This window comes from Stegodyphus dumicola, chromosome X1, assembly GCF_044657685.1.
Source record: "Stegodyphus dumicola isolate Sdum_Otavi_A_Nest chromosome X1, ASM4465768v1".
NCBI lineage: Eukaryota > Metazoa > Arthropoda > Arachnida > Araneae > Eresidae > Stegodyphus > Stegodyphus dumicola.
Genome location: NC_140780.1, coordinates 179,804,646 through 179,832,384, shown reverse-complemented (window position 1 = coordinate 179,832,384; position 27,739 = coordinate 179,804,646). Strand labels below are relative to the sequence as shown.

Here is a 27,739-nt window from a genome sequence, read left to right as displayed (position 1 = left end):
TGACTTCTCTGGTTTATATACTCCATGATGGGGAAGGTAAAATTCAAGTTCCGGTTTTGAATTATCATCGACCCTTTCCATATTGTCCAAATTTTCATATTCTGTTATGAAATCTTGAAATAAATGTTGCAATGTAGCGTTTTTGCTGAGACATTTAACTAATTGATTCAATCTAATGTTGGCTAAGTGCTTTGAATCTCCTAATTATTCATCTTTCATAGGCATTTTTACGATAAATCTGCCATCTTCATTTCGTCTATGTCTTTGAAATGTTGTTCACAGAATTCTTCTTCTTGGCTAAGAATTGGCTTTTCTTCACCAATATTTTCCACTAACCAAAATTTTTCTACTAATCTATCAATATTATCAACATTACCGACAAGTCCACAATAATTCTGACAATTTTCAAGAGATGTTTTCAAAGAACCAGTAGCTATATAACCAAACACAGAATTTCTGAAAACGAGTGATTTCGTAGAAGATTTAAATTGTCCATTAATAAAAATGTCATAAAATATTTCTGCTCCTAAAAGCAGATCTATGCTAGATGGAGTTGCAAATTCTGGATCAGCCAAACTTGATGTATTAGGAATATCTATATTTTCAATATTTAATTTTGTAGAAGGTACTAAATCTGTGATTTTATTTACAACTTAAAAATTTAATGAAGCAGAGAACGAATTATTTCCGTTAAAAATAGAAGCAAAAGTATGAGATTTAATGTTTGAAAATTGCCCTTTTAAACTAGAAACGGGAATATTTATTCTTTCCTTTTTTAAATTTGCACGCTCACAGAATTCATTTGTAACAAAATTTGACATGGAACCTGAGTCAAGAATTGCCCTTGCTTTAACGAATTGGTCATAAATATTTCTAACCCAAACAATCGCAGTTGAAAGGAGAACAGTTTTATTTTTCGAAAAAAGACACGCCAACAAGGCTTTTTCTGTTGATTTATTGCTATTCAAAACAGCCTCATTTTTGTGGTTCTCTGGGGAGGGTGTAGTTTCACTTTGCTTTCCCCCACTTGTTGCAGACAACATGGATCCGTCATTCCGATGAAGAAGTGAATTATGTTTTAATTTGCAAACCGAACAAAAGTGTCTAGACTGACAGGAAGCTACTTTATGATTCCATTGTAAACAATTAATGCACAAAGAAAGCTTTTTAACCATTTCGTATCGTTCCATTTGATTTAATGCTAGAAATGTTTCGCATTTAAAAATTGCGTGATTATCTTTGTAAACCGAACACATAAATTTATTATTATTATTCGTTTTTGACACTAACGATCAAACTTTATTTGGAGGAATGTTTTGTTTTGTTTTTGCAAATACAGTTTTGTTTTGCATATTTTCTAACATCTGGCATCGCTTTTGAAGAGATGTCATGAAAGAATCCAATTCACATAAATCATTACTATTTAATGACATTTCAAATTGCTTACGTGATTCTTTATCTATTTTATTGAGAATAATATTAATCAGCAAAGCTTTGCTTAATTTATCCATATTTAATTCCATAACTTTTAATGCTCTTAAATGTTTCTGAACTTTATCAATTAATGAACGTAAATCTTTAGGATTTTCATGAACTATTTTTTCAATAGAAAGTAATTCATTGATATGGGAATTTACAACCAGTCTCTTATTATCATATCTTTTTTCAAGTGCCTTAAATAAGGAAGAAAATGTATCATCTATTGTTTGTATCTGCTTTGCATCACCAATTAAACAAGATTGTAAATAAAACAATTTCTGAGAATCTATTAATTGTCTATTAGATTAAATTAAAGCTACAAATTGGTTTTTAAATAAATTCCAGTCTTCGAAATTGCCAGAAAATTTAGGTTATATTTCAGGCAATTTATAATTCAATGAATTACTTCTTGTTTCTGGGAAACTATTATTTGCATACTCATTATTTGCATTCTTATTACATAATGAAGTATAAAGACATTTCAGGCTTACCTGAACATTGGTAATATCCATCTCGATTTCTTCAAAAGTAGCTTCGATGTCTGGTATTTCCTCATCTTTACACACTGTGTAATAATCCAAGCGAAGTTCATCAATTTGTTTATTTAAGTTGTGCACTTTTTCTTGTAATGCTTCTATTTGTTCGAAACCAAAATCATCACTTTTTCCACTGACAGACGTCTTTAATTTCGTAATTTGAGCTCTAATACCACCACGTTTTCTGTTTAACTTAGTTATGTCTTCATTAGCCATTTTCTATTCTAATTAGCTCGGGCTCGACGTTGACCAATGTTTTGAGGTCGCTGGTTAGACTCTATACTAAAGACAACGTTACAACAACAACAATTTTATTTTGTGGACTGTATCATAACTAATATTCTAAATCGAAAATGATAAATTCCTGACCATACAGGATCAAAACATGTATGCTACGCTAGGAGTTCGAATCTTAACTAACTGAAAATTGCTCAGAAACAATGCGCTGTACATAACTTATATTGCCGCGTAGGAGGCAACAATAGTAATGCATTATTTTTGCTAATGGCAATACAATTATTAGTTGAAAATAACTAATTAAAAATTTTTTAATATTTTTAAAGCTGAAAACAACTAATTGAAACTAATTTTCCTGAATTAACTAGACGCAAAATTAACTATCATGAATTACTAAAGTTATTGGGTAGAAGTTTAACTGAAAATATACATTCCGTATTATATATATATATATATGTTGTATGATCTTAAATCCATTTAGTGCGAAAACAAGTTATTACTACTTGCGCAATTGCTGCAAAGTTAGTTAATAATAATTTATTTCCTAAACAGTATTGATTAATTGATTATATTATCTTCTTATATATATATATATATATACAGTACAAAGTCTGAGGTCTGGATTCATCAGGACTTCAGCGATCCCAGATTTTAGATTTTTCCGGATATTAGATCATTTTAAATCTACTAAGATGGCACGTAGAAATTATAAAACTGAAAATATTAAATCGTGATTTATGAAGTAATGAAGCATTTATGATTTAAAGGGTATCAAAATTTACAAAAGAAAAGAGCTTAATATTTATATGTTTACTTTATTAAACATTTCTTTCAATGTGAGTTGTTTGATTTGTTTTCTCTGCTAATACTTTAGACTAATACTATAGACATATAATAAACTTCTGTTTAACTTCCCTAAATTCTGCCGCCTGGTGCGGCCATGTGAGCTCTGGCGCTGGTTCTGGCTTTATGTGAATAACAAATCAGTTATTCTTAATTCAAATAGCACTAAATATAATCGTTTGTCCTATGAGTATCATTAACAAAATCTATTTTTAGCATAAGGAAAGAAATTTCTGCTAAATCTCCCTTTGTCAACATTTTAGCACATTAAACCGAAATCTGTAATTGGATAATACTCTGTTATTTGGCGTCGCTGCATGAGTCATCACTCAAGTTGTCATCTGTTGATAAACATGCGGTGATGAAAGCAAAATACAATAAATAATGATTCGCGATTTCGGCATCAAGGATATAAACTATTAGTTGTTGTAAAATTAACAAATGTTTCGGTTTGAGATTATGCCAAGCAGATACGCAGCTATGGAGTCAAGTTACTAATCACACAAATTTATGCTATCTTCAGTAATGAGATATTTTATTTAGCGCCAAACTGAGATTAAGAATCGGGATTTCCGACATGTTTTTTTATGATGAGGAAAAAAATCTAATGCGCGTGCGTAAAGCATACCCCTTCCCTTTAGAAAAGCCCTAAAAAATTGATTGGTGGTGACTTTGAGGTCCAGATTTTAGATCATTCCAGATATTGGATGTCTGGATCTCGGACTTTGTACTGTATGTATGTATATATATATATAAAATGTATACTTTCACTATTCAAGTATTCACTGTGACAAGTATTCTTATCTTGTCACATGAACAGGCCTCTGTAGAAAGGGGCTTCTCTGTAAATAAAGCAATTGAAATTGAAAATTTAAGTGACTCATCATACATTTTTCAACGCACAGTATTTGATTACATAAAATTTTCTGGAGGTGTTCTTAATATCGAAATTAATAAAGAAATGAGATCAGCAGCAGCTTCTGCAAGGTCTAAATATATGCAGTATTTAGAAGAACAAAAATCTTTAACTAAATCTGAAAATTCAAAGAGGAAAAGAAATATTATTGAGGAAGAAATTGATTATATGAAGCAGAAGAAAAAATTTCTTCAAAGGGACATTAAAGATATTAATGAAGAAGTAGATGCTTTAGCAGATGAAGCTGAGACCAACAGGAACATTGATTTGTTTATCAAAGCAAATGAACTTAGAAGAATAGTTAAAGAAAAGGAAATAGACATAAATAAATTAGATGTTAAAATAGCTGAAAAGATTTCAGATTTAAAAAAAGCACAAATGTTTTGTATCTTTTATTGTACAGTTTATTATTCTATTATCTTTCAAAAAACCAAGGAAATAAATTGTATGTTTACAAATCAGTTATTTTAATCTGCAAAATATTCTTACATTGTGATTATGATAGTAGTTGACTGTGTTTAAATAAATATCAAATAAGTTAAATAATAATCATGTAAATCTCTAAAATAGTGACTGTTATTAGTGTAAAATACACTTATACATGTTTTTCAAGAAATTATGTTCCTAATTTAATGTTATCTGCTTCATAACTTGTAGGGAGTTAGTTTAATTTTCAAAATTGTTTTATGGTAAGTATTAAATTGAATTTAATAATAGTGCATAATACAAACTTCTGTTAGTTTCTTAAAGTGAAATTACAAGCATGAAGTCGGTTGTATGGATAATTGCTTTATTCTATTCGTTTTTTTGTTTGCTGATAGGTCCGTAATTTTTTCTTTGATTGTCCTTAAAAGTCCTTAATTTTCATGTAAGGAAATGTGTACGAACCCTGTGAATTTATATGCCAAATTTTGCCCTAATCTGGCAACTTTGGCACATCCATTAAATAATTTAACAAAAAAAGATGTTAAATGGAGTTGGTCAAAAAACTGCCAAATCGCTTTTAAAAAAATAAAAAAGGAAATTTGTTCAGACAGAGTTTTAATGCATTACGATCCCACATTACCGTTAATGCTAGCTACTGATGCATCTCCGGTAGGTCTTGTGGCAGTGCTCTCGCACGTTTCGTCTGACGGAACAGAAAGGCCTATAGCATTCGCATCGAGGACACTGACTAACACTGAGCAGAAATACGCCCAAATCGATAAAGAAGCACTGTCAATTGTCTGGGCTGTCAAAAAGTTTTATCTATATCTAAAGGGGAGACGCTTTTCTCTGGTGACAGATCATAAACCTTTAGTGGCTATTTTCAAATCGAAAAGAGGACTTCCTATCCTCACAGCCACCCGACTCTTACATTATACACTTTTATTGCAAGCATATCAATTTGATATTGTGTATCGAAATACCAAGGAACGTGGCAATGCTGACTGCCTGTCGCGCCTCCCTCTTAAGTCCGAAGATTTAAGTATTAAGGATGATGTTGAAATATTCCAACTCTCCCAAATAGAAACTCTTCCGATAACAGCTAGGGAGATAGCTCGGGAAACGCGAGCTGATGAAGAATTAAATAGTCTTTATATGAAATTAAAATCTGGAGAAAGTTTGGAAGGTAGGGAAGCCGAGTACACATTACAAGATGACTGTATAATGAGTGGTCAGAGGGTAGTTGTTCTGAAAAAACTCCGAGTTAAAATTCTCGAAGAGTTACACCAAGGACATTTAGGAATCGTTAAAATGAAGGCAATCGCCAGATCGTACGTCTTTTGGAAGGGAATTGATCATGATATTGAAGAAGTTTCTAGGAACTGTGTCGATTGTATTAAGTTCAAATCGGATCCAGTAAGGGCAAGGGTCCATCACTGAGAATATCCCAGTGCGCCTTGGGAACGCATTCACGTAGATTTTGCAGGCCCTATTTTTGAACGAATGTTCTTGATTATCATTGACGCACATTCTAAATGGCTAGAAGTGTATACCTTAAAGTCAACAAATTCTTTTCAGACAATTGAATGTTTGAGAGACTGTTTTGCAAGATACGGACTGCCTTTAGTAGTGGTGAGTGACAATGGTCCTCAGTTTACGTCGGGGGAATTTGAAACTTTTATAAGGAATAATGGAATTAAACACAAAATGTGTGCTCCATTTAAACTGGCAAGTAACGGGCAAGCAGAGCGGTACGTTTACACCGTTAAACAAGCGTTACGTGCAATGCAAGGTTATCCAGGAAATATTAAGCAAAAACTTGCCATATTCCTCATGAATTACAGAAAGGCACCGAACATGACAACCTTGTTAAGTCCAGCAATGTTATTCTTAAAAAGAGAAATTAGAACTCGAATTGATTTAGTTGTTCCAAATCTTAAACGAAGAGTGGAAGAACGCATCCAAAGGAATACTTATGATTTGAAAGACAGAAATTTTGAGATCGGAGAAAAGGTTGCCATTCGGGATTATAGATCAGCAAATTCTCGATGGAAAATTGGCAGAGTGACAAATAAGGATGGAGCGCTGCATTATACCATTGACGTTCAAGGAACTTTACTGCTCTGGCACGTCAATGAGATCAGATCGGTAAGGAGCGAGGTTCCGTCTGCACCGATAATCTATGAACCTCGTATGGCTGCTACTTCAGATGGAAACGTGAAGCCACAGGCTCCGGACAAGGACATTGAACAAAGAAGTGAAGCTGTGCAAACTTCAGCCGGAATTTAAACATCGTCAGTTCCAAGGAAAACTGATCCAGTCCTTGCAGCAACCTCAGCCAGGACTTACACGATCTTCGCGCATCCGCAAAGCTCATCAGAGATTAAATCTCTAAATAAGTGGGGAGGGATGTAGCATCTGATTTTGAGAGTATCAGTACTCTTATACCCGAGAACCTCTGTCAACGAGAGTAGAGTAGAATGTAATGTAACTGCGTAAATAGCGCATCGCTGCTGTCTTATGAGTTGGTTAGAAATAAATGTTTGTGCCGTGAACTAGTCTGTTTTGGTTGCGTCATGCATTTCACTGAACCCACGCCGCTAGACACAACACTATGATCGCAATTCCTGTTCATTTGCCTTGAAACTTTGATCATTTGCATGTTCGATCAAGATGTTTTTGCATGCCAAATTTTGTCATGATCGCAAAAGTCCTTCTTTTTGCTTCGATTTTTTTTTTGCAAAAGATTGTACATTGATGATATTTTTGTCATCTTTTTATTGTTCATGTAACTAAAATAAGTTGTATGAAACACTTATCAATAAAACCATGATTTCTAACAGAAGATAAAAGTCCTCTTAGTGTTAGGTGCTATTGAAGAAAAGTTAAGTGATAATGAGCAGCTAGAAATTTTATGATAAAAAGTAGCGTTAGTTTGCGGTAACTAAGATTTCTCCTAAATTCTTCTCGATCAATATAGGAAAAAGAAGGGGAAAAAAAAAAATTGCAAAATTTGTTTCACTGTGATGAAGTTAAAAATTAAAAATTTTTTTAGTATGTTAAGCTCCTGGTCTATTCTTTAAATAATTCTATGAAGTTTGATTTAAACTGTTCCAACTGAAATAAAATTTGCCTTAGAAAAGTCGCTGAAATTGATTTTAAGCAATTATAATCTTGGTACTATTGTATTAAAATCCTTATTATTTTTAGATTGAGTTTCATGTTATTATATGGAACAATTTGTAATTAAAATAAAAAATATGTTATTTTTATTGATTGCTCTTCAGTCTTTTATTTTTATATTGTGTAAATTTTTTAAATCCATAAATATAAATTTTGATGTAGATACACTTTTGAAAACTGAAATAAGCTTTTAAAGGGTCTTGCTGACTATGGTTTGCATTTCTGAGGTCAGTGGCATAGCTAGTGCATTTGCCACCCGGGGTGGACCACCTCTCGCAGTGCAGACACAAAAATCAAATCTATAAAACATCAAAATGACATGTAGGGTAAATAAATAAACTCCCTGTATTAATTTTTGAAATAAAACTTTATTCCAACATTTTGAAGTGCTATTTTTATTTTTTCTGTTTGCAAAATTTTCGATGACATTCTGAAATTTGTTTCATTACTTCATCTAGTCATCTTTAGACAGAACTGTATTTATTAAGTACGTGATACTAATTTTTAGGTTTTAGGTGCTTCCTAACAACTTGCATCTAGAAAAAACTCCTTTCACACCCAGTAATAATGTAATAATAATTGCACTGATTGTGAGAAAAATTTGAAGTAGAATTATAATATATAAAATTTCATTTTAAAGACTGTATTTTAGAATAAATAGTATAAGCTCTGTACTTCCACTTCTTGGTTTCATCTTCCCAAGCAGTAATAGAAATAAAATTCTGGAGTATTTCTCATTCAGTGAAGAAATCTTCCTTATTTATTTGATTAATATCATAATTTAACGGTCATTTGTATTTTTCATTCAAAAGTTTCAGTGGAGTAGGGAAGGCTTAGCAAAAAAAAAAAAAAAAAAAAAGGAAGCTATTGAGATCTCTTCGTAATTTCTTTGAATACTTTGTACAGTTTAGTTTAAATATCACAATAACAATCAAAAACAAAGTCCATCATTAAGAATCAGCGTAAATTTAAAAAAATCATTTGGATAATAACATTTACACCATAAAAAATTCAATAGAGTTTGTAAAAGAATTATTCTCCCCAAAACTTCCTCGTGGTTTCTTTTGATGTTGAAATATAAGCAGGTTAGGTTATTTAATTACGCCAAAGCCTCGAGGGCTATCTGCCTAAGGGGACGGATGCCTTTGTGGAAGACTTTCTAAGGGAAACTGACTCTACACGTTACACATGGGGAAAACCACGAAAACACCCAAAATATATTAGCAAGGATTGGACTAAGAGGACTTCTCATGGCTAATCCCTCGGTTTGCTTATTATACTTATTGTAGAAAACAAAAGACTAAATGACTAATGTTCCAGTGGAAGGTGCATTAAGATGTCTAAAAACTAAAACTAAACTCAATGGCGTAACAGCCCTAATTAGCCAAGGCCTGCAGTGCCCGAAATCTGCTCTTGACCATGGGCTCCAGGATGCGAAAGCATATGCCCTGAACAAGTGGTATGCTTGTCGCAGGACCCGCAGTGTTTAGTCCCCAAGCGAACTTGGTACTCATTTTATCGAACCAAGAGATGTAAATCAAGGGATGAAAGTCTGAGTCGACCTTGCCCAGCCCGGTAATTGTCTAAAAACTAGACTTCTTGAATTTCATTTCTCCTGCATCGAAAATGATGAACTAATTTCACTTACTCATCTCTGCTTGAAACAAAACACATTTTGTTTTCCGTAATAAGAATTGTAAGCAAACCGAGGGATTAGCCATGAGAAGTCCTCTTAGTCCAATCCTTGCTGATATCTTTTGGGTGTTTTCGTGGTTTTCCCCATGTGTAATGTGCATACGAGCCAGTTTCCCTTAGAAAGTTCTCCAATAAGGCATCCCTCCACTTAGGCAGAAAACCCTCGAGGCTTTGCCGAAATTAAATAACCTAACCTGCTGATATTTACATGCATTATTTTGAATAACAATTATTTGAAACTTTAAACTTCCCAGTTTGGTTCCGCTACGTAGACGATATATTTACCTTCTTTAATGGTAATAAAAATGCTTTCAATAATGAATTCCATTGATCCTGCTATTCAGTTCACTTTTGAACTTGAGACATCCGATTCTCTTCCATTCCTTACCATTTTAGTCACACGTAACATATCTGACTTCAGTACTACTTTTTACCGTAAACCTTCACCGGTTTACCTTCCACCACACTTCAAATTGTCATCTGACAAAACAGAAGTTAGCTTCATTTTATTTCTTGGTTTTTCATGCACTTCAAGTTTGCTCCTACAAATTAACTCTTCATCAAAAACTAAATTATTTAGAAGCAGTTGCTACTGACAGGGGCTTTTCACCCAACATTATTAACCGTGCAGTTAAAACATTCTCATCGGAACACATCAAAAGGTACATTCTTGTTTTAAGTGATTGTAAGAATTTTGTTTTCATTCCTTTCTTTTCGTCAATTAGCTATAAAATTGCACGTATTTTGCAAAAATTTAACTTTGAGGTTGTTTTCTCTCCTGTCAATAAAATTCCTAGTTCCATGCTTAAGGACTTCATTCCGGATATGGATTCCTGGGGTATTTACAGGATTCCTTGCCAGTGTGATTTAATTTACATTGGTCAAACGAAAAGAGCCTTAAAATTTCGTGTTAAAGAACATGAGGCTATGTTAGGAAAAAGGAAACACAGAAATCCGCTGTTGCTTAGCATTGCAGGAATGAAAATCACACTTTCCTTTTTTTTTGCAGCCTAAAGTATTCAGAAAACATCCTCCATTGGCGAATGAGATTTTTTTAGCAAATCCACATCCAAAAAACATTTCTGTTCTAGTTAATGTCCCCAATTGCAATCAATCCTTACCTTCAGCCTTTAAAGAAATTTTGTTTTAGTTTTTCTTATTTTATCAATAGATGGTGCCAGTAGCATAATTTCTGTCCAAGTTTTCTTATCTTTCTGCACCTTTTATTTGGTTCATTTGCACTTAGCAGCTGAAGAAGGTAATTAAAAAACTAGCGAAACTTGTACTGCAAAATATTTTAAAAAAATTTATGCTGGACTTTGTTTTTGACTCTGTGCAGTGTAAAAACAATTTCCTGACCAATTGAGTTTTGTATCACAGTACAGTATGTCGCGATTTTTTACCTCACCAATGACTGAATGAATAGAATGGTTAAATATAAATAGTTCGGCCTGGGATGAAATCACAAACAATAGGCCAGCTGCCTTATTTGTAACCTAAGGTATATAACGCATTCATGCATGCAATGATATGAATGTGAGCCGGTGCTTTTGTAACTTGAATGCGAATCAGTTCCTAATTTTTAAGCCCTTTGTGTAAAATTTTAGCCCTCCACAAAGACATCCTGCCCCTTAAACAGATAACCACAGTAACCTGCGAGCGCGCACGCGGGGTCCAATGAACCCTCCCGATTAAAGAAACCTTTCTGAAAACACCTTTATTTTCCCCAAGTGGTTGTGATTCAGTGTAGTCTCTTCCAAGGCCATCCTCTTTATTTTTCCGAAGTTTTTAGCTGGAAATTTTATTCGAAATTTTGTTTTAATCGGATTGGGTCTTTCAGACCCAGCGCGCCTATTCGCGTTGCTGTAAGATAGTTCATTTGTGGTAGCACAAAAAACTGCAAATATGTGGCGTAATTTATCCTATAAGGAAGAAGTATTACTTTTGCAAAAATTATTTGATGTATCAACTGTTGAAGAGTCCATTGAAGAAACTGATGCTGAAAGTTATAATAAATTTTTTAGTTCTCATGAACACTGATTTAGAAATCGAGATGGATTCTGGAAACAAAAATGAGAATGACATTTATTGCTTTTTTGGAAAAGACAAAAAAACCCAATTGTAAAAAGAAAGTCTAAAGCTGATGCTACAACTCCTCCTTATAATAATTACTAAATTGCCTGGAAACATTGGTAAGGCAAAATATGTGTAGATTCCAAATGAATCATGGTAACTAAGTGAACAAAAGTTGCTGAAAGTCGTCAGTTATACAAATATTTATATTGCATCCATTTCTGACAGCTTTCAAAGAGAGAGAGATGCTCATAACACAACTCTAACTGAAATTTGCACTTTTAATAGGTCTTTTATATTTTTGTGACATGAGTCATTTCATGTAAATGTGCGGGATCTGCTGGCAGTAAATGGAACCTGCTTGGAAATTTTCTCAAAACTATGTCCTACAAATGTTTTCTTTCTTTATAAAGATGTTTACATTTTGATGACAGAAACTCGCGTTGTCAAGAACAAATCAGATAAACTTGCACCTATAAGAGAGTTTTTTTGAAGATTTTGTGAATAACTGCCAGAAATATTACACTGTCTATGAAACTGTTATGAACTCATTTATTGTTATGAATAACTGCCAGAACAGTTATTCATAACAATAAATGAGTTTATAACAGTTTCATAACAATTAATGAAAAATTTGAAGCCTTCCTAGGAAGATGTTCTTTCAAGCAGTATATTTCTGATAAACCTGAATAATAATATAATGAATTCTTAGTAAATTCTATATTAATATAATGCGTTTTTCTATTTCTTTAAAAAATTTTATTTCATAAAGAATATCATAAAATTGAAATTAAAATTTTAATTTTTATAGTTTGCATGTTTTTCAAGTTTGATCATAAAATTTTGGCATAAATGTAACACTTTTACCTGAAGAGCAATAGTTTTTTCTTCAAAAAACAGGAGCCGGGAGCGCGCTTGTGTAACTCAAAAGAGCGTGTGCCCTCCCGGGTTAATGCAATAAATCTCAATTATGTTTTCTGCTCCAAAGATCCCTACAACTAACTCCTGTATGTTTCCCATGAAAAATGCTGCCTCTCAAAATGTGCTGCATGCCCCCTTTAGCTATGCCATCATCTAAGGTGATGTGTGAGGTAGTGCTTTTTTGGGAAGTAATTGGTATTTTCTATTATGTTTTCAATATTGCATGTATCCGTTTTTATGTACTGCTGCTTTATATGACAAATGAATTTAAATGTACTATATTGTTTACTGCTAGTTTTATTTTATTTTTTAATTACCTGCAAGCTTATTTGCTGTTGAAATTCTTAGTAAAATGTTTCTCAATTTCATTCATATAATTTAAATTTATCTTATAAAATGTTTTCCTTTAAAGATGAAAAACGAGGTGTTGATGATTTCAAAGGAAAGAGGAAGGGTCGAGCTGATAGCAACATCAATAAAGTGAAGAAAACTGTTGCAAAAGCAGAACAGAATCAGCCAGCTTCTGATTCTTCATCAGAAGATGATCCTGAAAAGTTGTGGTGCATCTGTCGAAAACCTCATAATGACAGGTATGCCTACTTTGTTATGTGTATAAATGCAGTAGTGATGGGTTTCCATTTTGCTCTTTAAAAAGGGGGTATCATTTTGGGCAATGTTTAAAAGATGTTATTTATGACAATTAAAAGTGAAATAACCTATATAAGTAGTATTTATTATATAATAATCTAAATAAAAAATAATTATCAGTATATGTTATGTGATTTTAAATGTGTAATACATATGTTTAATTTCTTTGTTATAAGAATAAAGTGTAGTTTTATAGATAGACTGGTGTTACATAAAATATATTAGGATTAATATTTTTCTGTCATGTAGCCAGTAGAAGAAAGTTAACATTTATATAGGAGTATAAAGTTACTGTCTCTCCATGACAATCAAAACTATAAACATGTACTATATAGTTTAAAACTTCTCAAGCTGTAAGAAATATGTCTTTATTTTACTGCCGATTTGCTTTATTGCAAGTATGAAATGTTAATGCATAGGATTACTAAATTGGAGCACCAATGACAAAAGTATCCATTCACAGAAAATGCTGGAAATTACTGCCACGTTCTTCTGTATACAAATTCAGATAATGGCATATATTTCTTGCCACTTTGTCCAGAATCCTGACAGGGATATTCTACATGACACTTTATGATGCTGTTCCTATCTTTCAGTTTCTAATATGCTTTTAACAGAGCAAACCTGTATTCATGCATAAACTCATGACACATTGATTGTCTTTGCATTTATCCCAGACAACAATACACACAAATATTGTCCATTGTTAGAGTAAATAATATTTTGAAAAGAGTTTGAGATTTTTCTGTATCATAATTTATATCTTTAACCCTCCAGTTGAATTTAGGGCATTTACAGTTGCCTCTCTTGTACTTTTTGCATATGTAGGAAAAAAAAAAATATGATAGCATTGAATCTTATTGTTAGATATGACAGCTAATGTATACCATTTTGTCCATTCATCAACTTATTTCTACCTAAATAATCTCAAAAATTTAAACACAACCAAACATGTTTATTCTACCAACTTAATAACATTTTACAGCTGTTGCCACTCAAGCAAAACTAAAATGAAAATTAATAATACACTGGTTGAATGTATATGAACTATGCTATACTTAACATCTATTTTGATGCTTAAACATATTAATGTAATGAAGTGCACCTTGAAAGAACTGAAATATTATACCATACAGAATGTACCATACAAAAGGGCTTTCTAAAACAGATTCATATATAGTGTGGTCTCCTTTCTGTGGGTCTTATGAAAGCTCATAAGTACATTCTTTAATACATAAAGATCAGAAAGCTCATAAATACATTCTTTAACACATAATCATCAGAAAGCTCATAAATACATTCTTTAATACATAATCATCAGAAAGCTCATAAATACATTCTTTAACACATAATGATCAGAAAGCTCATAAATACATTCTTTAACAGAGAATGATCAGAAGCCGTTAAATCAGATTATGTAATTAAGCACATCAGGAGAAGGAGACAGAGAACTAGGGTTTCTTATTCCTATTTTCTTGCCAGTAGTCTCTTAAGACAAGTCTTTTCTTATAAACATTTTTTTATTGCTTCGAATTTGTTAAAACTCAGCAATCACAAACATTCATGCCTTTTTGAGGCTTTGAACTGAGCATCGATCAGGTTGGGTTGGAGCCAGTGAGTTGAATATAACTTTTTATGCATGTAGAATGTAACTTCTTTTTATTAATATGAAATAAAAGTACATAAAGGGCAGTTTTTATTAGGATATAAAGTAATGTAATTTTTATTGAACGATTTCAATTAATCTTCAGTTAGTGTCATCATAAAAATTATGCGTTAAATGTCAAGCAAAAGAAATAAATCATATGTCCTTGAAAGTGTTTTAACAAAATAGTTTGAAGGGATCAATAATTTATGGGCAAATATCAAAGTGTAATTGAAAGAAGTTTTTACTTTACATTTGCAATAAATTTTTGTAATAATGCCATTTGACTACTAATGTTGTGTTCAGTAACTGTTAACTATCAAAATTCTCTGAAGTTGTCTGTTCCATTATACAGTACAACTCTAATTATTCGAACTTCGACTATTCAAATCACTTTCAGAGTTAAAGTCAGTGCCTGATTAGGTCAACAAAGAAAAATTTAAAAAATACAAAAAAAAAAAAAAAATTAATATGTAAAAAAACTGTATTAATATCAAGTGTCATCCACTACAAGTTAAAAAAAATGTATTTGAACTTGAGTGGATGAATAAAAAGTACTTTATTAATGATTGAAAATTAATTAAATAAAAACTTTTTGTAAAGTCAATACCTACTTAGGTCAACAAAGAAAAGTCTTAAAAATACAAAATGAATAAAAATAGAAAAAAAAATTAATTAAAAACTTTAAAAAATTAATATTTGAAAAAAAAAACTGTATTAACATCAAGTGTCAGCCACTACAGGTTTAAAAAAATGTATTTGAACTTGAGTGGATGAATAAAAAGTATTTTATTAACGATTGAAAATTTGAACAAGATATAGGGAGAGTGTGAGCTAATAGTAGGAATTTTAAAAATTAAGACAGAAACGTAGTGTTGGACAACCAACATTTTCAGACATTAAAAAGAACAAACCTACACTTTTAAACTTTGCGTCACTAATTGAAAATGAAGGTGGAAGTTTTTCAAGAAAATCGACGCAGCAAAACGATGCAAACAACAATTTCGAAGATGTCATTTTTTCAAGTGGTTTTTGCAGCAAAGTTCTATGAGAATTCAAATTTTGCGTCCAATTCTTTGTGAAAAAGCTGAGATTGTAGCTAAGAAGCTTGGTTGTTTATCCTTTAAAGCAAGTAACGCTGGATAAGAAAGGTACGTTGTCCGTTAAACAGCATGTTTTGACCAAGATGTTCAGCAAGTAGTGACTTTCAGCACTTTTAAGGATTGTACAGTTTCTTATATATTATGTATGCAAAAGTGTAGCCTTTTCATTTTAATTAATTAAAATTTGTTTTTCTTTAAAAATAGTTATTCTCCCTTTTCTGACACGCACTACATACAGTAATTAATTTTAATAATAGTTTACATAGCTTTCTTTGGGAAAAATCCAGTTATCCAAATTTTTGATTATCCGAATAAGATCTGGTAGAGTAATTTTTTATTGCTCATTTATATAACTTGCTTTTTTTAGCTTTATTTATTATTTTATTTAAAATTTAGAATAAAATGTAATAAACACGTATTTAAAGCTTTGGAATTTTAGAAATTGATCTCTTGAAGTTTCAGTTCCCAAGCAGCCAGTTTAATTTAATCAATGTTTTTGGTTAGTTTTTTCCTGTATGTTTTTATTGCTTTTAATTGGTTGTTTTATTTAAGTAATGTTGTTTTTAAAATGTATTAGTTGGTTTTATTTAAGTAATGTTGTTTTTATTAGATTTCCTTCCCCCCTGTATGTTTTTATTGCTTGACATGTAATAATGCATTTGTTGTGATTTTCTGCTGTTATGTTGTATTAATAACTAATTTATGAGAGACATCTGAGGAACATAAACATTAAAGGCACTAATTCCACTTGTTAAGTTCCTAAAAATCTATTTCTTTTCCCATTCTTTTCTGCTGTGCAATATAAGAAAACTAAACATTCCATGTTAAACGAATGTCTTGAGGCATCACTTATTGTTTAGGTCAGTTCTCTTATTACGGTTTTGCCTTGCCAGGTGCTGGCACTACTCAGCCAGTGCACTCTCAGAACAGTTCTGGGGGGTTCACCCCCCTTCCCTGCACCTTGGAGACATTGACACCAATCGCCATACAGTGATGCTGGTCGTCTAGATGCTACTTGCCAGTTGCTTGGGCTGCCCGTCGCAGAGGGATATTACCTAGCGTACACAGGACGCTACCCCCAGGCTTCTAGAGCCGCTCCACTCTAGGACACACCAGACCACCGGGCTTGCCAATAAGTGACCTTTCCAGGGCCTTCAGAACCACTTAGGTTTATAAATTTTATATACCCATGGCCGAGACTGCCTAGGTACAGATCCTAGCCAGTAGCTTTGCAGAGTTCTCTACGTTGACCCCCAGGAGGGATTGTTTAGGTCAGATAGATAAATTTTAACAGCCCCCACAACCACTTAAGGGTCGAAAGTGTAGTCATGGCCACAGTCAATGCTATATGAGCTTTGCAATAGTTTAATTACCTAGCTGGCAGGTGTTTGAAAGTGATATGCAGGAATTTCAGTTTTGAGAAAAGTCACTTGTACAGGAGGCTGTTTTTCGAGCATTATATTTGCCATTCCTAGAATTTGTAAGGGGAAAAAAAATTGCTGGCGGTTTGAAGGTTGAGATATTTAAAAATTCTGGATCTTGGGCTTCCTACTGTATTGGCCTTTGGAAGGTTAAACACGATATCTAACATTACACATTTTTACCTTATACACTTTTGAACTTTTCAAGTTTAAAATTAGTATGTTAAGCATTATCTTAATTTTCAGCATTTTAATGTTGTTAATAGTGTTGAATTTGTAATTTTCAAGAATTTACACATCGTGATATTTAAGTATTCTTTTTTTGTAGTATTATTTAATTTCTGTTATATTTTAGATAGGATACTGTCATTTAATTATTTACACATGTAGTATATCATTCTAAAATGTATCAACCAAACTCTTTTCTATATATTTTTAAATAATGTTTTTATGCAGGAGTTCAAGAAAACTGCATGAATTTAGAAACTTAGATAAGAGATATGTTAAGATATTCTTTTAGTAGCAAATATGTAGAATAATATCTTTAATTTCATTTTCAATTTCTAAATTGTTTTTGCAGGTTTATGATACAGTGTGATGCATGTGAAGACTGGTTTCATGGATCTTGCGTTAATGTGACCAGACAACTTGGTCGTCAGCTTGAAAAACTAAAAAAAGAGTGGAAGTGTCCTAATTGTCAACAGAAAGGTAAGTAAGATACATTATATTCTGAAGCCAAGTTTTCATGTACATGGTAAGATCAAGTATTGGTTGCATGTACATGGTAAGATCAAGGGATTGGTTGCATAGGAGAATTCACGTTTTGCAGAGTGGTGTGTGTTAAGAAAACAATGGCCTAATTCTCCTGTACTGAAAAGCATTAGTAACACCCGATTGCAGTGGTACATTGAGTATTCTGAGTTGGTATAGAATTCTGTGTGCAGTTGAGTTGGTATAGAATTCTGTGTGCAGTTGAGTTGGTATAAAATTCTGTGTACAGTTAGATAAGTATTTAGTGGTAGTGTATGAAATATTGAAACAAGTGGCAGTAACACTGTGCCCTATTAGACAATCTTAGTGGTATTAGAGTTACTGATAGGTTTTGAGAATGATGAGCAAGTTAGTAAACATAGCAGCCAACCAGTAATATAAAATAATGAGAAAAATGGCAGTTACTGTGATTCTTTGCATGAAATTCCTGGCATGAAGTGCATTTATATTTAAGACTCAATTCTTTGTCTAGCTCTTAAAATCCATGTTTTCTCCTCTCTAAGTGTTTCTGCTACACGTCCATGGTTTAGTCTTTCATGGCAATCCTTAGTGGAAGATCGAGTACTTGGCAACAAAACTGAATGTACTTCTTTTGTATTAAATATTAGAAGGGTTTTCATCCGCAGAGAACCCGCTGGCGCTTCGAGAAAGAACCCGTTGGCGCCGTTGCATTTTTACTCGCCAAGCTCGCCGTTCATCGATGATGAGCCGTGATATTTTGTAAACGTGATTTTTAGTGCATGTAAATTCAAATTAGCAGACAAAACAATATATTAAGCATATGGTAGTAAAAATTCACAGATAATAAGCATGTAGATGTAAAACTAACCGGTTAAACGTGATATACGAAAATAAATTTGTATTAAATTCAAATTAGCACAGAAAAGAATATATTAAGCATAAGACAATATATAAGGATTTATAACGGAAATAAAAATTCATTTAAAAAATATAAATTAACCGGTTAAGCGTGATATACGAAAAAAATTTGTCTTAAACTCCAGTTAACATAGAAAACAATATATTCCTTACACCAGCAGTGGTTTGCCAATTTTGATCATGTTGATGCCGAACTATTCTGTCATCTTAGATAATCAATGATATTTTTTATTTCAATTTAATCATCTACTTATTTCACACCTGCCATCCTCTGAAAGGTTATTGTTAGAAAAACATTAACAATATATTATCTTGTTAAGATTTTGCGCCATAAAAATTGATTTATTCTCATAATTTTAGATGACAATAACCAATAATAAAAATAAAAGCATTTCTTAATTATTTAAAATGCACATGCACATTTTTGCGGCCTACGAAATTATTTTAGAGGTTGGAAACCTCATGGTTCTTAAAGCTGTTAATAATTAAGAACACAACGTGAACAGCCGTGTTACAAATTAGCATTCACCCCTCCCGCCATATTTTCTTCCTTTCTTCGCGAACCGAGAACCGGCATATATCTACGAAAATATTTCTATCTGTTCGTTGTTAAAAAATTCAGAAATAATAATAATAAATAAGAGAAGAATAATATAAATTTGCAAATGTGAACAACGACAGTGATAATTCAACAAAATGAACGCATGAGAAATGGTTGCAAACTTCGAACAAGCGAATAGATAAATCCGATGGGTTACCAGGTCTGAACTGTTATAGCCAAAGTTGGCGATGTTTACATTTACCGGGTTCTCTGCAGAAGTGCTTCCTATTAGAATATTGAAGATGTCCTCTGATTAAAGTTATTCCTCTTTAATCTGCCATGTGGGCCATACAGAGATCGTGTCAGTAATGCTGCAACTTGCAATGATAATTCCTAGATTTGTTGCTGGAGCGATGAAATATCAACAATGGGATACTGAACTTAATTAATTGCTTGTGGCTGGAGAACATAATGAATTTTGTCTGCCATCTGGTCCAACTGGGGTACATTCTCCTTACTAGTGGCAAGAATAGCCTGGATATTGCTCGGAAGACGGTTAAGCCACAATGATTGTAAAACAAAAATTGTCACATGCAAGTTCCTGCATTTTTTATGGTAAAAGGGATGGGCACATATCTCCAAGTTGCAAATCCTGTGACAGCTGCTTTAGTTTGGTATTTTCAGACTCTTCATACACTGAAATTAATTTATTTTTCAATTCCCCATATTTGTTATCTGAAGGTAGTTTCAAAACTACCTCGTGGACTGACTGTAGAATTTTGGTGTCAAGGGCAGAAATTGTGGTATAAATTTTCATGTCATCCCGTTTTATACCTATGAGCTTCAATCGAGTGTCTAATTGAAATAAATAAATAAATAAATAAAGGACTGAGATCATTACAGCAAAATGGGGTAGGTTTTACAGCAATGCAAGCCATTTGATAGTCATCAGCAGTTAGGGGATCACTTGTAGCCATTTCAATGATACCAATAATGCGTGATTCTGGTTTTGTAACTGCTACTGTGACGGGTGAGAGGTACACCGATATGTTACAGAATCGCATCGTCTCCAGCCTGGCTGATAAACACCTGCTGGAACGTACGATTTTTATGCAGGATGGTGCTCCACCCCATATTGCTAGACATGTGAAAGATCTCTTGCGCACGTCGTTTGGTGATGATTGTGTGCTCAGCCGCCACCTTCGTCATGCTTGGCCTCCCAGGTCCCCAGACCTCAGTCCGTGCGATTATTGGCTTTGGGGTTATCTGAAGTCGCAAGTGTATCATGATCGACTGACATCTCTAGGGATGCTGAAAGACAAAATCCGACGCCAATGCCTCACCATAACTTCGGACATGCTTTACAGTGCTGTTCACAACATTATTCCTCGACTACAGCTATTGTTGAGGAATGATGGTGAATATGTTGAGCATTTCCTGTAAAGAACATCATCTTTGCTTTGTCTTAATTTGTTATGCTAATTATTGCTTTTCTGATCAGATTATTGCTTTTCTAATAAAACCCCATGTTATTCTAAGTATGTGTGTCAATTTTTACCTCTCTATCTACATTATTCCATGATTTATTAAGTTTTCAAATTTATACTGACTTTTTGATCACCTGGTACATATAAATAAGCACAGATAAAAATAAAATGATGCAGTTCAGGAATGCAGTTGCAGTGCGCGTGAAGCACTAAATACATATAAATGAACATGGATGAAAAGAAAATGATGCAGTTCTGGAAAGCAGTTGCAGTGCATGTGAATCACTAAATACATACAAGAAATACTAAATAATAGATGTTATGGCCTGGGTTAAAATGGTCTACAGCAGAGAGATACATAAAAAAAATGAAACTCACCCATTTGACAAATGCATACATACACTATTGATTTTGTTGAACTAACTGGTATAAAATATCACAAAACACCTCGATGCACAAAAAGCATCCAGTCCCACGTTGCTGGAACCTGATCACCAACAAATACATTAAAAGTAATCCAATATGCACAATAATACAAAAATATTCACTGAAATGCATTTCACACATTATCACCAACCACTGTTTATTATAGAAGAAATTCTCATTCCTTAAAATTGCTTGGATTCATTCCGATTAAGCATGTGCACAAGTCACCATTTGTCATGGAATGCTGAGTGAGACAATAAATATCTGTAGAGGCTTGGCTAGGTTTTACTGTATGATACACATAGAGATGTATGACACACATAGAGATGATTGATTTTAAATAATAAACCTTTAACCACAACAATTACCACATAACTACTCATTAAATTAATTCTGAAGATATTTGTGTCAGAGAATAAATCTGACTGAAGTGACGACAGAGTGTGAAGTGTTTGTAGTGCATCCTGAAAATCTCTGTTACAGTGACAGCTAGAGATTTAGGCATACGGTTGGCGAGTAACAAAAACAAGTTCCTTTAGTATTCCCACACTATGATCAGAGTTAATATGATTCAGTACATTATTAGAGTATTCCTTATGTTTTGTCCACTCATTGCAAGTTGGCTGTTCCGTATCTCATTCACCCTATTTATAAGAAAATGAATACTGTTACTTGTTTTAGCTCTATATATAATCGAAAAGTCTTATAACTAGAAAATGAAGAATTACTTGACCATGAAGGAGATTTTTCCCCCCTCTGTACTGCAAGTGTATGAGTTTGATAAATATTATATATGCTGAAAGATTTTACGAGGTTAAAGTGGTTGCAACGTGATGTATGTGGCTTTATATAAGCAATGTGAATGTGTTTCCTTGTGCTAATTTTTAATCAGTCTTTATGTAGAAGAATAAATCATTTACATAATGTTATAATTTCTGTTATTTTCAGAGCAAATGATAACACTAGAGTCAAAGCCAACCACAGAAAATTCATCAACAAGTGCAGTACTGCAGAAAACGGTAAAATCTTTTCTCCCTAACCTATTTAGCATATTATGTTTACTAAGTTTTTCTTTATTCAGATTTAAGAAATTCATGTTAAATGTTATTGGAAATATAAGCAAAGATCTGTTTTGTATGTAATGGAAGATATGGATGTGTGATTAAATAAACATGCAAGTATATTTATTGCTTAAAATTTTTAACGCTTTTGAAATTAGCTGAAAATTTAAGAGGAAGTTTTAAGTATAAGAGGAGTTTTTATAAAGTACATTTCTGAATTTTTGATAAAAATTAACTACATTTTGTTGGTTTTTCCATGTGTGTTGTTATATTGATAAACGTTGAAATGTAAAGGTCACTCAGAAATGTTTTTGAGATATACGTAACTAGGGTGGATGTTTTATCACTGATGTGTTTCTGTTCAAGAAACTCAACTGTCAGTCTTACAGAATGAAAAGATGCATTGTCATGATGGAGCAGAGTCTTGTAACATTCACTTCTTGAAGAATTTCTGGAAGACAGTGGTGTACCAGTTCGCTGTGACTGTCTTCTGTCTTTCCAGCATGTTAGCTTTACCAATCCTGCATTTCTGAAGAAAACAAAATGGATTACTTTTTTATGGCACATTGTCTTTTCACCATTATGGGCTTGGGGTCACCTTCAAAGACTTATTCTTTAGTTTCTTGACATGCTGGAACATCAAAAAACGGTATGTACATTTTATCACCAGTTATAATTTTAGAATAGTTGGGTGGCCACCATCTTTAAGTAATTTAAGTTTCTTTTTCTTTTTTTGGCTGATTCTGGCACACCTCACTTTTTGGTGCTCAGTTAAATTATGGGAAACAAAATGGCAAACTGTTTTTTTTTTTTTTTTTTTTTTTTTTTTTTTTTTTTTTTTTTTTTTTCATATGCAATTCTTCAGGAATAATGTTATGTATATTGGTGGATCCAGTGTTAAGTTCCTTCTGTATCATTTGGTAGCTGCAGTGATTATCATCGATTAATTTTTCCGTATGGCAGTCACATTATCCAGGATTGTCGACAACAACCTTCTTGCGTGTTATTCTGAGAAGAGTTGTGAAATTCTGCAAACCATCTGAATGCAGTAGCATGAGATGGACGTTCATTTCCATATGTTAATTGTGGCTGTTAAATGCATTCTTGATTTAAACCCACTTTAAAATCATAGAAAATAATGTTCTCGTGTCAACTCCATTTCTCTTCGTAAAATTTAATCTATGCTAAGCTACTTGCAGGTGCCCAATAAAAAAAACTTACTTCTAGGCTAAAATAGTTCATATTTTCAACTCTAATAATTATTTTTTTTTTCTTCCACTTATCTGCATATATCTAAAAAATTGCAGAATGACCCTATATGTCTGGTGTGCAGCTTATGGCAAATATGTTAATTAACAATGTGTGGGGCTGTGTAATGTTCCAGGAAAATAGTGGGTAGTTACTAATCTTTGCTTAATATGCTAGGTTTTTGACTTATGAAAATTTGTAGCAAGTTCAGATTGAGTAATTCTTTATGGCCCAACTCTGTGGCTATTTATTTTATATGGATATTTTGAATTTCATTATATCCAGTTGTAGTGATACTAGTTTTCAATTAAAGCTCAGTCATCTATATATGGTTAATTTTGAGTTGATATTATAATTTGTATTTTATTTGACAGGATGTATCTGAAATTAAACATGTTAAAACCGAAGAATCGCACAAAATTAGTTGTAGAAAAGAAACTACCAGTTCAACTGAAGTTATATCTGCAAAATCAGTGCCTTCTAAAGTGAATGAAACTAATAATAATAATAATAATGCCCTTATGAAAAATGAACCTTTAACAAAAAAATGTGATCAAACTGAAGAAAGAAAGAAAGCCAACAAACAAGGTGAGAATTCGTATCATAATGGAGGAATCCCAAAAGTAATTAACAATATGGAGCATACTTTGTCGTTTGCTAAAAAGAAACAGTCATCAGGTTCTACGGATAAATTAGAGGGCAAGAAAGACTCATTAGCAAAAAATGAAACTTCTTCAAAGTCAGTGGGAAGAAAATTAAGTGATAAAAAGAATTCAATAAATCCTGCAAAACAGAAGGTAATAATTTTGTCTTTCTTAATCATGTATTTAGTTCCAACCTAATAGTGTTTTATTTTGTATTATGATTAACAGATGTTACAATTCTTCTGATAAAACTCTTCCTATGTGTTAAGTAAATTACCATTTTTGCCAGGTTTAATTTAGCCAAATTCAGATTATCTCTTTCAAATGCAGTTTTAGAAGAATTGTTTATCACTAAATGTTGAAGAAAAAGTCAATAATATGATGAAGCTACAGTTATTGGAGCATACTTGAAAAAAACTGCAACATTTATCATTCATTCTTCAGTTTCAAGAGTCTGCTTCTTCTGTCAGGTTGAGGGATATTTTCCATATAGTTTGGAATCCATAATTTTGGGGGGGGAGGGACTAGCTATCCGAAACTTTGCCTTTGGCCTTTTTTTAAAAATTTGCATAGTTTATCAATGCAATTTTTTCATTGACATGTTTCATATTTTGCTTTTCTAAAGATTTAAAAGTTGAAATTAGGATCCTAAAATTGGATCTGATGTATGCAAGATTTCCTTCTTTAATTTTGTCTGTAGAGAAAACATTCTGTGCTTCTGTGCCATTGGAATTGGAGCAGCATCACCCATATCAGTAGGTGCACAAATCAAGCCATGGTCCTCAATGTATTATAACAGACTTTGATGCCAAAGCTAGATTAGAAGCTTGGAATTTAAAACACTGTATTTGATACGGTGCTTTAAGAATATTTTCTTTATGTTAGAAATAAGCTTGTCGATATTGGAGTAATCTGCATGAGTTTTTGTGAGACGATGCAACCCCAGAGTCAGAAAAGTCACATGCAGTATCTTGGATAAAATGTGTGTGTTTTTTCCCTGCTTTTTAATGTGTGTTCAGCATCTCCTAAAAAGAGCAACACATCATTATGTTGTATGCCATTTAGCTATAAATTGTTAAGTGATGCTGAACAAATAACAAATTGCAGAGTGTTTCGCTTTTCTCGATTGTTGAACATTAAATAAAAATATCTTGCCAGCTAAATCTGAATCCATAGCATTTATTATCACACTGTACAAATGATGACCATCCAAATCATTAGTTTCTTAACTTAAAAGTAATATTCCCCCCTCTTTCACAGGTTCTCTAATTTTCTCCGTTGTTTCCAAGAAGCAATTGTCTATAAAAATTTTTCTCTGTGTACATTTGTCAGTATCATTTGCATATTAAAATGGAAATAATAATTTTATCGCAAATTTTAAACAAAAATTTTAACTAAAATTCAGGTTTAGTTTTTCATACATTCAGATAATTACATTAATATTTTATGATATATATGTATATATAATAAATAAAAAAAAACAAGAAAAAAATTGGAACAAAAAAATTGCATATTAAAAATTTTGAAGGTTGAACCTAATTTCTCCAAGTTGCATTATAAACTGGTAGAATGCAAATTAGAGAAAATTACAAATGTGGAATCAAATAATGTTCACTTCAAGGAGTGAAAACAAATAAAATATGGTAAATTTGTACATAACAAAACCAAAAATAATAAAAGTTATCTCTTTTGTTTAACACCTCAAACAGAACTTGTCAAGGGGAAAGTGTTTTGAAGCCTTAAACCAATTTGATTAATGAGTGCCAAAAACATGTTTTGTTCTTCTGGATCCATTGAGACTCCAAACCACTTTTTATTAATCCAAATTCATATCCAACAAAATTCAATTTAAATGTAAAAAAATGCAAGTCTTTTTCCCTACACGTCTTCACACTCATAAAGTACAAACAGCTATATACAATTGCAAAAAAATTAAAAAATCGTATGCAGACTAATATTAACTAAATTCAAAACAAAATTAAAAATGAACGTGTCAAGAAAGAAAGAATGTCTGAACATTGAACATAAAAAGCATTCATTTTGTGTATTTTAAAAATACATATATTATCTGGAATTGAAAAAAAAGCATATATAAAAAAAAAACTGTATGTGTATGCTTATAAACCTTGTGAGAAACCTTTGAAAGCTTAAAAAAAGAAAAAATAGGAAGCTGTAAAACTAAATAGAAAGCCCTTAAAGTATCAAGTTACATAATACTTGAAGTTACATTTTCTGTCTCAGCTCTTTGCAGAAAGATTTAAACAAAATATATGCAGTGAGGATTCTAATTTTTTTATTACACTGCTTGTTTTCACAGTACTTTTGAGACAAAAGAATCATTTGGCAAAAAGTACAGTTGGCAATCATATTTTGATTTCATGCCATTGGAAATCTATAGTTTGAGTGGGGAAATATGGTCAGCCTTTTATTTATCTGTTAAGTATTTAGTTTTATTTATGAATATTAAAAAAAAAAAAAACTTCTTTCATTCAAGTTTTGACATTTAGCAACATTTTTTATACTTTTCTTGTTTAGTTTATAACACATTAAAAATAATATAAATTTAAATAAATGTATGTGCATTTTTGGTGTTTGGGAAAGGGCGTATTATCTAGAAATGGTGAAAGGAGTACACATGGCAAAAATGTTTGAGAACCAATGATCTAAGGGCAGTCATCTGCTGACAGACTACAGCTGATTGATAGTTTTTCCCCCTTTGCATGTAATCATGTGAAAATGAACATGTACAGAATGTTGTAAAGAGCTAAGAAATGCCAGTATGGAAATATTCTTAAAAATGGCATTCATAGCTAGTGGAAAAAGTCTGCTGTAATAGGTAGGACTAACAGATTACATAATCATTTTTCTGTGGATAGGGCATGCTTGCTTAGTAAAAATGAGTTCATAGGAGTTGAAACAGTTTTATTACTAGTGTAACTTTTTTATTTTTCAGTTTGGTTATCAGAGTATATTTCAAAATATTCTAAAAACTTAAAAAGTGCTTTAAAAGAGAAAATATTCAAAAAATGCATTAGATCAAAATCTAGGCCTTGGTTGTTATTATTATCCAATCTTATTTGATGAATCTTTTTTTGAAATGCAGATAATAGCATAACACATCTTAATAATAATGGCCTGAAGGTTGTCAGGTGCTTTGGACAGATTATGTTCACCAACAGACTTCTGTAATTCATATTTTTGCTTTATTTATGAAGCTCTAATTCACTTTGTTGCTAATAGTTTTTAGGGGCCTCATAAATTTTACTGCTAGGTGCTTCTAGCTAGTCCAGTCCATTCTTGAATCAAAGAACATAGTTTTTTTAATCTGAAAGCTGGATATTCTCTGCATAAGTAGTTATTAGTAATTATGGCTGAACCTATCGGTCATTTAGTTATCACTGAAAACATTGCCCGAGCTGCAGCATAAAGGGTGACTGGTATTACGTCTGAAAGGAACTGGGGTGACAATCCACAACTAAGTCTTATGTGGAGATTGCACCCACACAATTGGATTAGCATTTGGCATTCACTAATCAACTTATCATCCTGGTTAGGT

At 32.4% G+C, this 27,739-nt stretch overlaps 1 protein-coding gene across 1 annotated transcript in view; it reads left to right on the top strand.

The window, feature by feature from the left end:
• Positions 1-27,739, top strand: part of pps (protein partner of snf) — a 176,053-nt gene that overhangs the window by 64,538 nt on the left and 83,776 nt on the right. Inside the window, exons 6-9 of the mRNA XM_085807651.1 lie at positions 12,722-12,899; positions 17,707-17,834; positions 22,179-22,249; positions 23,914-24,336. Of these exons, the coding sequence (XP_085663777.1) occupies positions 12,722-12,899; positions 17,707-17,834; positions 22,179-22,249; positions 23,914-24,336 (800 nt within the window). The remainder of the gene's footprint in view (positions 1-12,721; positions 12,900-17,706; positions 17,835-22,178; positions 22,250-23,913; positions 24,337-27,739) is intronic.